Below are 13,154 nucleotides of genomic sequence, written 5' to 3'. Positions count from 1 at the left end.
GCTGCATCTACCTATGCCCATAGCTTTTTCTGGACCCCTTTCCCAATTTGCCAGAGATGTCCTCTGAGGGAGCAGAGGATTGGCAGGTCCCCACCAGCCTACCTTTCACGAGAAGCTCAGCAGTACTAGTCGCTTGTCCAGATCCATTGGTGGCTCTCAGGGAATATCGTCCACTGTTGGCTTTAGTCACGGCGGGGATCGTCAGTTTAGCGCGGCCATCGCTAAAGGAGATCTGCACGCCGGGCAGAGTGGAAGTGGAAATCACCTGGCCATCCCGAATCCAGCTCACCTCAGGAACTGGAAAACCTGAAGAGCAAGAACAATTCATCTTTAGGTTTGAGTGGGCACCGCAAAGTCCTCTGCTGTGTCCCATCATGTTCACTGCCTTGTCCCAATCTGTAAAAGCTTTCCAGCATGGAATGCCACTTAATGATAGGGAAAACCCAACAGTTGCATGATCAATGTGTAAACTTGCAGACCATTAGGAAGGCAGGAAGGGAGGCAACTGAGGCCAAAAGAGGCCTAATGATTTTTCCAAGGTCCTTCAGCTAGCAGTGACACAGAGGGGACTAGAATTTCCTGCCTTCCTGCCTAGAGCTCTCTCTGATGCAATTTTTTTTTTTTTTTTTTTTTTTTTGAGACGGAGTCTTGCTTTGTCGCCCAGGCTGGAGTGCAGTGGCCAGATCTCAGCTCACTGCAAGCTCCGCCTCCCGGGTTCACGCCATTCTCCTGCCTCAGCCTCCCAAGTAGCTGGGACTACAGGCACCCGCCACCTCACCCGGCTAGTGTTTTGTATTTTTTTTTAGTAGAGACGGGGTTTCACCAGGTTAGCCAGGATGGTCTCGATCTCCTGACCTTGCAATCCGCCCATCTCGGCCTCCCAAAGTGCTGGGATTACAGGCTTGAGCCACCGCGCCCGGCCTCTCTGATGCAATTTAATAGACATCATTAAAATCATGAAAGGGACTTATAAAAATGAAGAACCAAGGAAAATTTGAAATGAAAAGTGACTGTTGTCCTCCTTGAGAGCAAGTGAAGAACAAAAGCAGCAAACTGATCTCCAGGTTGTGCCTGACAGGCCCAGGAGGCATGCCCTCCTCTCTCTGTGGTTACAGGGACACTGTCTTCTTGGACTCTTCTGCTTTCACAAGTGCAATCAGTAAAAACATTGTAACACGGACAAGCAATTTCTCATAATAAGAAACCTAGTCTTTCAGAACAACATGTATCATTGGAATTGCAGCTGGAAAGCCAAATTCTCTTTATCTGCCATAAATTGTAGAGCCGAGAACTACATGTCCGTGGTTTGAGGTTTTAAATATATTAAAACTCTGTACATTGAGAATGTATGAGGCACATTCAGAGCATGATTTATTTTGCACTTGGCATAAAGGTTGATGCTTTATCTACTTAGACTGGGAGGTAAAGATAATCTAGAGAAACTCTATTTTGTTGTTTATACATTAGCCAATCTCCCACTATGGCCAATTAAATAGTTTATTGGACTGATTTATGGGTATTGGATATTTTCAGTAGTGTCTTTGTAACAATTAATTTGCATATAGTTTGAAGGAACAAGAAGATATGAAGTAGCAGATTCCACTACTTCTCAAGGAGGCAAATTCCCACTGAAGTCATATGTGTTCCAAAGTTCAGAAGTTACTGAGTGCTACCAGATAAATAAGTAAATTATTTGGAAGTCAGTAAGACTTTATCATGCAAGAGGGAATTTCATTAGTCTATATATGTACAATAGAAAATAAGTAATCATTATATGATATTTGTGCAATGTAAAATAAAGTATTATCCAGTTATGAATAAGATTGGTGCATACAATAGAAAAAAAGAGAAAAAAATAAATATTATTTTATATCTTTATCATAAGCCATAAAATTTTTAAAAAGAAGTGGGCAATGAATGATGGAAGTACACTAAATTAAGAATTACGCATGATTTTTTATTAATCCATATCAATCTTACATGGCTAGTTATAATACTACAGAAAGATAAAATATTGATTAATTTTAAAATTATTTACAATATAGTTCATAAACTACTCCCCATTTTTTCATAAGATGATACCATGCATTTTTTTGAACCATCCGTAAACTGAGTTATGAGGAAGAAAAAGAAAGGCAAAAAAGAGATGAACTTCTTTTCAAATAAAATTCTAGGGTTAGTGTTTGCTTCCTTTTAAATAGAGAAACCCGAGAAGCATATTATTTTCTGTCATTTCAAAATGATTGGAGTCTTTTAACTCATTAGAATCACTCAATAAAGACTGAAAATAAAATAATAAAATAATGAGGAGTTGGTTAATTACTGAACAGCTCTGCCTCTGAGGAAAATTAGATGCACTGTTATTTTGCATATGAACCAACTGAAGTTCAGGTGTCCAGAGCAGGCAACCCAGACTGCCTACCCAGTGGCTCTGTGGCTGGCTTCTATTGGGCTTGAGTTCTTGGCTTCCAGTCTGGCTCTGCAGCTGAACCCAAATATAGAATGACTAAATTTGGTCCTACTTAGCTGCTGGATTCTAACAGCAATTTTAATCCAATGCTAATTATTTTTGCTTTGTGGAATAACAAATATGAATAAAACATTTTCAAGCCATTATATTGTCAGATTTTGTCAGTACTCTGTGAATGGTATACCCTTAAAATGACCTTTCCATAGTGTTGGACTAATTTACCGAAGTGAAAGCAGGGCTTAAACTTGGCATCAAGTCCTGCACTAACGTTAACTTACTGGAGAAGAGGCAAAGGAAAAAAAACAAAAGTGTGGATGTGTGAGCTTACCACTAATGTGAGCCTCAAAGGTTGCGGTACTACCCTCCAGTACCACAACGCTTTGTAACGGCTGCGTAAACGTCGGTGCTTGAGTTGTCATCTTTCTAGGCACTCTGGAAAAGAAGAGAAAATAAATTAGGGTGTCCCAACTAAGGGTCACTCTGGAGCTGCTTTGCAGATAGCAGAGACACATATTCCTCCAAATGGATTGCTCCATAGGTCGTCTATGGGCCTAAAGTGATGGACAGGTCTTCTCTTTTGTGGTTTGAACAGTTTTGCATAGTTCATCATTGAGTTTACTTAAAGCCTAACCCAAAGAAGCAAGTGTAAGGCGAAATGGAAAAAAATATTAGCCAAACAGAGCAAGGAATGAACCCTAGTGGTCAAAGAGGGAATACACATTCTTACCAAGACTGGAAAATCAGGTTCACAGTTGAAGAAAAAGAAAACCACAGCAACGCAGGGTTAGTGAAGTGTAATTAGAGAGACAAGACATGTGATAAATGTCAAATAAACCTCTGGGCCTGGCGTGGTGGCTCATGCCAGTAATCCCAGCACTTTGGGAGGCCAAGGCAGGAGGATCACTTGAGGTCAGGAGTTCGAGACCAGTTTGGCTAACACGATGAAACCCCTGTCTCTACTAAAAATACAAAAATTAGGCGTGGTGGCGCATGCCTGTAGTCCCAGCTACTTGGGAGGCTGAGGCATGAGAATTGCTTAAACCCAGGAGGTGGAGGTTGCAGTGAGCAAAGATGGTGCCACTGTACTCCAGCCTGGGTGACACAGTGAGACTCCATCTCAAAAAAATTAAATTAAATTAAATAAACCTCTGCATGAGCTTAATGTGTAAGTGACAATTATTTAAAAAATTTTCCTTTTCCCCAATATTTTTCATTCACTCTATATTTATGAAGTTGACATTGATTCAGACATTATCTGATTACTTAAAATAGTTGCCAGAAGTAAAAATCTGGACTTTGTAATTTCTTTCCTGACTGGAAAAGCTTTGGCAAGCCTTAGCAAATATGCAAACTTTTCGTAGACAGCATACGGTGCTTTTTATTTCTTAACATTTCTTCATACTGTAACTGTGCAGTAAATGTTGCTACTGCTGAAGTAAATATTCAGAAAAATTTAAATTTTAGTGAACAGGCCAAAGTTTATTATAGATCTGAAAGAAAAATGCTGGCTCGAGTTCTTAATATGGAACAATTTGCAAACTTTGAATAATGGAAGGCTGGTGTAAAATGTAGATGAAGTGAAAAGGCCTATGCTTTCATAAAGTAAAATATTCAACATCAAAGAAACGAGTATGAAATTTGCAGTTAAGTCATTTTGTTAAGTGCAAGAAAGTACTTTGCCTATCAGTTTCAGAGAGATTATGTGAAGAATTTTCTGATGCATAAATACCTAATTATTCAACATGACTATTCTGTTCTGAAATAGAACATTTCTGAATTGTCAATCACTTCATTACTATTTTTCATTAAATTCTTTGTTTACTAAAACTTCATGGAGCAATAATCTTCTCAGGGATAATTCTGTTTCTTATTGTAACTTTCTACTTAGTTAAAACAATGAAACCAGCATTCTCTGAGACAATAAAATTTATATTTGGAAAATTCAGATAATATCCAAAAGCTTTCATAAATTTTTTTGTCAGAAACTCTTTTTTGTAGCATATTATCTTTGGGACGAACAACTTTCTGTGTCTAACTTTTTCTGTTTACAAGCTAGTACATCTAAAAATATCTTCTTAGATATAGAATACCTAATTATATATCTATGTATTACAGGCATTGACAATTAGTAATTGAATTCTAGGAAGATGAGAAATCAAAGTGTATTTAGAAGTAAGAAGCCTTTCCTTTAAACATTATTTCTTACCCTTCTTAGCATCAACATTTATCTCAAAATATATAATTGGACTGTGCACTGAATTAAAATGCATGAAGAGATTCTGAATATTTTAGAAAACAATTATATCTTTTTATTCCAAATCTCTAACTATGTTGCAATTAACCAGCTTAAATTGATCTTACATGCCTATTGTCTAGGTAAATTTTGTTGCTTTAGCACTTGCTCTTCCCAGGCCTTTGTCTAACTGGGGCTGAAGGTATGCATCTAAAATGTCATGCTCTTAAAATAAACTCTCCTAAACTCTCCAAGGTTGACTGACAGCAGGCAAGTGTTGTGTCACTGTCCTGCAACTGATACCTCAGCAGTTGATTCCCTTAAAAAGTCATCAGGGTGTAGCTGATACCACATGCATTTTATCAGAGCTATTCTTGGTGTGCTTCACTTTATCATTGAGTAACATAACCTTGAACATTCTCAACAGACAAAGAGAGTCTAGACAAGAAGTAAACATTTTTCTCAACATTTCAGACCTCAACTTTTAGAATATGAAGTGAACTTAAGCAATTTGAATCATGGAATCATTTAGCTGATATGCTAAAGCTTTCAACTTTTTAAGGAAAAATGTTCAGACATTTTAAAACAGAATGTAACAAGCAGATTTAAATAATGGGTCAGCACTAGCAAGAAGTAGTTATACAAACACTTCTACAAAGGCATTTAGCACACACAAATAATCCGGAGCCAGAGATCAATAAGAAAGTGACTCTACTATTAAAATAAGAAAAGTTGCTGCTCACCTGATTTCTCAAGAGTGCCTAAAAAGGGTGGGACTAAGCCCAAGGTTGCTTCTGAAACGACGTCCTATGGAGAGTTGGTTTTTCTGACCATCTCCGACATGAATCGGTGAGCCTCTAATCCTAAAAACAAAACTACACAGTCAAGACTGTGTAGTTTTGCTTTTCTATGCAATCCCTACACCCGAGGCGAGGCTGGGAATGCACGACTGCTGAAGAGCCAGGGTCTGGCCTGCCCTTATATTCACCAGATCTGCTGACAGCCCCGCATCCTTAGGCAGGGCCCTGGGTGATTGGCTGTCTTAGGAAAGCATGATGGGAGAGGACCTATTTGGTAGTGTCACATACCACCTGTTCTTCTGATTGACAGTGCTAAATTTAGTACCTCAAAGGAGACTTTACCAAGGAAATAGAACTGTATTTAAAGAATAACTGTGTTGAGACTCAGAGAAGAGAATTGGTTGCTGATGTTAAAATCTGAAAATGCAGGTCTAAAGAAGTGTGACAGTAGATAGCACTTGCGGGCAGTTATACAAAAGAGCCCCAAACCTGAGGACTCTGCCCCGAGTCAGGTCCCAGTCCGGTTCCCTTCCCCCATAAAACAAACCAAATGGACCTGTCAATCATGACAGCAGATGAGGGAATTTATCTCAAGTATGAGGCTTCACGTTCTCTGAAGAATCAGTTGCTATAAACCTTAGTGTTGAGGAGAGCTCATTTGTACTACCTACGTTCTCCAGAATCCACTTGTATTTCGGGGACAGTTACACTGATGTTAATGAGCTTATTGCTTATACAACCCTGCAAGAAATAATGTTGAAAGGCAAAATTGGAACTCTGCTTAGGTTAGTCTGCACAGTACAATGATTTCACCTTTGTCAGATTTCATTTTTGTCTGGCATTAATATTTACAAATATGTGTGCACTGCTCCTTAGTAAGTAGCCAGGTCTTATGCTTAAATCATCCATAAGGTTCTTTTTCCAGGCACATGAATGCTGTTCTGCTAATCTCTGGAGTTTGCTGTTACTAATGGGAAGTGGTTAGGAGATGATATAGTTGCTATTTTAGGACTGAATTTAATTTCAAGCAAGAGATATTTCAAATACAAAAGAGCACACCAAAAGATCTTTATAATGACTCAGCTGAGAGATTTGTGAAACTCTACTTAGAGGGAAGAAAATTGTCTTGTTGATAATGGAAAAAGACTTTTATCAATAAAAGAGACTAAAATTTTTAATTTAAGTTAAATTTCTTTATAAATTTCTGTAATAAAAATATTCCCTGTTATGGAAGAATTTGGTCATGCACTAAACTTTTCAATTTCTTGAGTATTTCATATCTTATGTTTATTTATATAGTGGTTAATATGTTAATGTTTAACAGAGCTTAAATTTACTGACAACTAATGTAGTATAGTTTTATTAACAAGATGACACCATGTACCTATTTAAACATTTTTCTCCTTTACTTAAGTGGTGTATCTGTATTGGTGGCACCATTTCCACCCCCATAGGTTGCATCTGCTATAATTCTATTTGATTGTTTTATTCAGAAACAACTGGTTTCATATTATACACTTTGAAAATTATTCCCAGTGAGAGATTTTTGTTACAAAGAATCTGCCAGTCATAAGGCAAAGTAACAATAGAAATATGTGATCTTTCTGTTTTGGAGTGTTCACCAACTGGTTATCTATTTAGGATACGTTTGTGCATGTTTGTGTGTGTGTATATACTGTGCATGTGTGCGTATTTTTAGACTTGTTTGATCTAATGTGAAGCAGATTAATGTTGTGTTATGTTCGTTGGAATTAAAGTCAAACCATTTAAATTCTTAAGGGAACTAGAGGGAAGAAGTGACTATAATCTGGAAGCCTGCGTCATCTTGACATGATGCAATTCAGGTAACTCAAGAGCCAAGAAGACGGACCATATGTTATAAACCTAAAGTCAAGTGTCTTTCCTTTTAAGCTGATTGTCTAGTCACTGTTCTTTGACTTTGCTAGACCTTGCCTCCCAACCTACACCTTTCTCTCGAGCTGGATGCTTCCTGTCCTCAAACATCAGACTCCAAGTTCTTCAGTTTGGAGCTCAGACTGGCTCTCCTTACTCCTCAGCTTGCAGACAGCCTATTGTGGGACCTTGTGATTGTTTGAATTAATACTTAACAAACTTCCCTTTTTATATATATTATATACTAGTTCTTCCATATATATATATGTATGTACACACACACACACACACACACACACACACACACACACACACACACACACACACATACATTAGTTCTGTCCCTCTAGAGAACCCTAATACACCTTGCAATATTGTCAGGATCCTTGCCTTTAGGCCTTTATATGTTTATATGACATTCAGAATTAAGAAAAGAAAAAATGAATGAACAAAAGAAAAAAGAAAAGAAAGGAACAGTATATGACATTCAGAATTAAGAAAAGAAAAATATGAATGAACAAAAGAAAAAAGAAAAGAAAAAAAGAAAAGAAAAGAAAAGAAAGGACCAGTCAATAACTAATATTCTGCTCTGAAAAAGAGTTCTTATTATTGGAATAGTAACGGACAGTATATGATATCATGGTATGCATTAGTTTTAAAATTAAATATGCGATCGTTACAATTAGTAAACTAGCCTTGTGGAAACCAAATACTGGGCAGATTTGGGGAGTTTGCTGATGCAGTAAGATCTCAATTTACCACCCTAACAGTGGGGAGGAGCCACATAGATAATCCCAAACAGCTGATAATTCAAATGTAATGCACTTAATTTGGAATGCATGGCATGATTCTCTCTTTGAGCACAATATTCAGTGAAATTCAGTAAATATTTATTAAACATATATTCAGTGCTGAGCACTGGGATAAATTATTATGATTTTGGATTCTGTCATTATTTGTTGATTTGACAAATATCTCTGAGTGGTGACTTTGTGCTGGGCATTGTACTAGTGATGGCTAGGCAGAGCTGACCAAGAAAAGACAGTTACAATTATTGTGCTCTTAGAGATCGTGGTCTACATAAACTCCTAATGAATGCTCATTAATCTGTGACTGAGACCAAGTCTAGGATATATGCAAAACTCAGGCAGTAACTCCAACTACATAGTCAGATTTTGTTTACCTTATATAGGACCATTTACAAAGGAAGGACTTACTGGGAGTTATTTAAGAAATGGGTACAGTTTTTAAGGCCGATGCCAGGATACTAGAAGAGAGTAAAACTAATGTATCTTATGACTGGTTAAATTTTTGTGTGTGTTCTTTTATTGCATTAAACACAGTTTAGGCACAGAGATTATAGCAATGCACACAACACACAAAAATACATGCCCTCTAAGAGTTTACATTTTTGTTAGCACAGTAATATTAAGTGATATAATATCAGTAAATTCCTTTCCACTCATAAAACATATCAAAACTGAAATATAGGCTCATCATGGAGCTATTTTTAAACAAGGAAGTAGAAAAGCAAATTCAAGAAGTGCACAGGGAAAAGCCTGCTGACGAAAACAACTTATTCTAATGGAAGACAGTCTGTGTTCTTGGAGTTATAGAGGCAGAAAAAGCTACACTGGGAATGTGGGAGGCAAGAAATTGTTGCTTACAATTTAAAAGAAGACTTATTGTCCCATTTTTTTCTACATCCAGCTATAATTTCTTTAGAAGCAAGATCAAATTAGATTTCCACAAGTATTTACAAGTGTACGAATAGTCACAGATGCATTTAACACCACATCGAATACAAAAAGATTATTTCAGACATGTAAGATATTTTTACCAAAGTAAGAAAGGTAACAAAAAATAAAGTCTTGAATGTCTCAGTAGCACTGCTGTTAGGGGCACTCGGAATTTCACTCCTATTCTGCCTGGGTTTAGGCAACTCACTTGAATCTCTGTCTCAGATTTGTCAGGTCAAATTGGTGATTATGATCTTGACTTCAAAGAGTTATTAGGAAGATTAAATAACAGAATGATCATGGCAGTGTCCAGGACCATGAGAATCTGACACATGGTAGGCATTTTGTTCATTTGCTGCTGCCAAGAATGACATTAAGAAAATAATTTCTGTGCTTGGTTGTATTGATTTGCTAAATTATCTCTGACTACCTGATAAAATACACAAGATAGTATTTTCTAAGAAATCTTTGAGAAGTCCAAAAGTGAGCTCATGGAATAAAGCACATCTCATGTCCTTCCCTGAAGGCCCTCAGAAGGTGACATGACATTTATATGTGGATTAAAGCAAAGCCCAAGAAATACTGCAATCTTAAAAAAGAAATAAGTTGGGCTTCTGAAAGCCTGTGGCAGGTAACTATAATCCTGATTAGATCCAACCACCAGCAAACGCTCATTGGAGGGGATACTGCTGTCAAACATCAAGCTTTACACATGCTGAAGGGAGGCAGCCAGCCTCATTTTTTCCAGTAACCACTGCAGGCACGGCATCTGGGGACAGGGATTAAGGGCTCTTTCAGGGTCAAAAACATATTTGGGAGCTGAAAAATAAGTTTTGCTTTGAAAACAAAAAGAAATCTGCAACAAGGAAAAGAATGGATGTTTATCAAATACCTACAAAAGAAGATATGTCAACTAGTCAACTGCACTTGAGATTGGTATATTTCAATGCATCTGATAAGCTCAGGGATGGATTTTCCAAAACTAAAACAATCTCTGTGGGACAAAAATCTAAAAATGGCCCTAAAAGAGGCTCTACAGTCTCAAAAAACAAAGGTAATCTTTGAAAGATTAAAGGCTCTTTGAGCCTTAAATTATGGTTCTTTTTTATGTTCCTATGGAATTCTTTAGTTTTTATGTGTCTGTTAAAGAGATTTAGGCCTTTTTACCTTTGTGTTTTACCCCATCTATTTCAAATTCCCAGATAAATTCCTCTTTCCCCCATTTCCTCACCTAATCATAATAGAATATTTTTTGAGCAAGCCCTTACTGTATTAGCAAAGTGTGGGGTGCTATCATATTGTCTGTTGCCCCAGCCCATCCCATTTGCTACCTACCCTGCTCCAGGCTACTCTGTGCCTCTGGGAGGCTGACTCCTAGAGGAGTCCTCCTTGGCCCTCTGGCTTCTCATCTGGTTCAGCCAATGGGAAGTGCTTTAAGGAGAGAAGTTGGAGTATTCATTCCCCCTGCTTCCTCCTTGCCTGGCCATGGTTTGAACTTGCCTTCCTCTACTTGTGACCATGCCTTCCTCTACTTGTGGCTGTGCTCTTGTGACCCTTCTCCTCCAGATTCTTTCTTTGGTTCCAGGAACTGCTCCTTTCCCCAGTGTTTTTAGTTAGGGCTTTGGACTGTTGCTATCTCCAGGATTCTTCGGCAGCCCCCATTAGTTTTCATTACCCTGCTACGCCTTGTAATAATCCCTTCACTAAACTCTCTTCAGTTATTCTTTTGAGGTGCATGTACTTCCTGCCCTGACTGCGACCTGGCTTACTCACATAAAGACAACATTAACAACTTCTCTCTTTTTCTTAAGCTAAACTAAGTCAAACATTTACCTTCATTGCTAAGTTATAGTTTCCATTTCCAATTGACTTCTTCCTTACCCAGCTTCTTCACTACAGGCAGCACGTATTTTTAACATCATGTTCAGACTTCTGTTCATTTCTTCCTCCTCTCTGTTGTTCTCTCCCTCTTTTCTTTCCTTCTCAAGTGTTTTTTGAGTATGTTCCATGTACCAAGAACTATAAAAGATACAGATGATGTAAGGCCGTTTGCTGAGATATTAGTTAGAAAGACAAGAGAGTTATGTAACAATGCAAGGACAGACAATAAAAGGTTAAGGGCCAGAATGATAAGAAACACTAAGTGCTCAGAAATTCAGAGGTGCAAGAGAACAGTGCAGAGTGAAACAAAGGCACAACTCCTCATGGAGAAGATCACTTAGGTTGGGTGTTTTTATTTCTTTTTACAAAAGAATTGAAGCATTTCAGTAAAAGCACATAAAATATGATAAAAGAGAAATGGAAATAAAAAATGCCTTTGAGAGAAAATAGAAACAGAGTAGAAAACTAAAGCCATGCCAAATAACAACATAAGTTCACAATCCACAAAGGCCACTATATTTGCTGTAGTTGATCTTTAGGTTGGTGATGAGCTTCTTTAAAGTTAAAGAAAAAAGAAAGTTATAATTCAAAATATAGAGTAGAAAGCATACCAATTCCTGGGGCACATGCAATTTTCTAATGCTAAATTTGTAAAATGTATAATGTACAGCTTTATCGAGTAGGCACTAAGGGAGGTACCTACCAAAAGTCCTTAACAATGTACCTGTAGTAGATATAGTGACTTAATTTGATATGTTGATATTTTCAGTGCAAGTTTTAAACAAAAGTTCAGGGCATACCAAAAAGCAATTCACTGAATGCAACTGAATGAAAGGCTAAGGAAATATAACCCAAGTTTAAAAAATTAAGAAAAGGAGTGAGGCTCTAACCTGATCCATGGTAGGATTTAGATCCAAATGATCAAAATCGAAACCAAAATATGACTGCAATCCTGGTGTTCTGTGTGCTTGATTGTGAAGTGATTGACATTATCTTTAAGGGTTTTTACTGAAATTCACATTTCCTGATATAATGTAAAGGTTTCCACATTTTCTCACTGTCCTTAATGACAACAATCACGACTTTATGCTTACCAAGTAGTTTATATTTTCGAAAGTAAATTCAGTTCTCATTTGATAATTACATTCTTGGATTGTAGAATATTGGTGTTAGGATGGTCCTTAGAGAAACTGAAAGGATTGTCCTTTGCTAATGTGTAAAAGGAGCAGGCAGACATCCTGTGGAAGGTCAAGGTGAAGTACAAGTATGTCCCCCTGAATGTTGGAACATGCTGCTACATGCAAAGGTTGAAGGCACCAGCTACACATTATTTTTGATGAGGTCATGGTATAAAAAAGACCTTTGAAGAGGAAGCCATGTCATGTATTCATGTCGGAACCAGTGTAGCCACGTTGACTCCCTCATGCCTCTGTTTCTAAGATTTTCACCTGAAGACTTTAGTGGATAATATGAGTATGAGAAGAAATTAGCATTAAAAAAAGAAATTCAGTGGATGAATCGGTTTAAGCATTTCATTTTTAAGTTTCCTAGGGTGAGAACTCTGTGCATACCAATGAAATAAATCCAGTAGGGTGCAAGTTTTTACATAATAGACCTTTGGCAGTGAAAGATTTAACCTGTAGGTTTGACACATTGTGGATAACACTATAGAGTCATAGCATTTAGTTTTGAGGAAGTGTGAATTTGAATTACATGTATTATATATGATATGGTTTGGCTCTGTGTCCCAACCCAACTCTCTTCTTGTAGCTCCCATAATTCCCACATGTTGTGGGAGGGGCTTGGTGGGAGATGATTGAATCATGGAGGCGGGTCTTTCCTGCGCTGTTCTTGTGGTAATGAATAAGTCTCACGAGATCTAATGGTTTTAAAAACAGGAGTTTCCCTGCACAAGCTCTCTCTCTCTCTGCCTGCTGCCATCCATGAAGATGTGACTTTCTCCTCCCTGTCTTCCACCATGATTGTGAGGACTCTCTAGCCATATGGAACTGTAAGTCCATTAAATCTCTTTCTTTTGTAAATTGCCCAGTCTTGAGTATGTCTTTATTAGCATCACGAAAATGAACAAATACAGTACATCGGTACCAGAAGTGCGGTGCTGCTCAAAAGTTACCCAA

At 37.6% G+C, this 13,154-nt stretch overlaps 2 protein-coding genes across 3 annotated transcripts in view; both read right to left on the bottom strand.

Moving 5' to 3' along the window:
- The window catches only part of TTN (titin), a 273,451-nt gene extending 267,775 nt beyond the window's left edge, over window positions 1-5,676 (bottom strand). Inside the window, exons 1-3 of one of the 2 annotated variants that reach the window (XM_050750514.1) lie at window positions 5,447-5,676; window positions 2,799-2,902; window positions 103-306 (exon numbers count right to left, since the gene is read on the bottom strand). In XM_050750514.1, coding sequence (XP_050606471.1) covers window positions 103-306; window positions 2,799-2,889 — 295 coding nt within the window. In that variant the 5' untranslated portion in view covers window positions 2,890-2,902; window positions 5,447-5,676. The remainder of the gene's footprint in view (window positions 1-102; window positions 307-2,798; window positions 2,903-5,446) is intronic. The other variant, XM_050750513.1, reaches the window with a different exon arrangement.
- A 2,267-nt stretch (window positions 5,677-7,943) lies between these two features.
- The window catches only part of CCDC141 (coiled-coil domain containing 141), a 258,308-nt gene continuing 253,097 nt past the window's right edge, over window positions 7,944-13,154 (bottom strand). Inside the window, exon 26 of the mRNA XM_050750520.1 lies at window positions 7,944-11,154. The gene's annotated coding sequence lies outside the window, so the exon portion shown is untranslated. The remainder of the gene's footprint in view (window positions 11,155-13,154) is intronic.

Source organism: Macaca thibetana, chromosome 12 (assembly GCF_024542745.1).
Source record: "Macaca thibetana thibetana isolate TM-01 chromosome 12, ASM2454274v1, whole genome shotgun sequence".
Lineage (NCBI taxonomy): Eukaryota > Metazoa > Chordata > Mammalia > Primates > Cercopithecidae > Macaca > Macaca thibetana.
The sequence above is the reverse complement of the archived record's forward strand: the minus strand, read 5'-3'. Positions and strand labels throughout refer to the sequence as shown.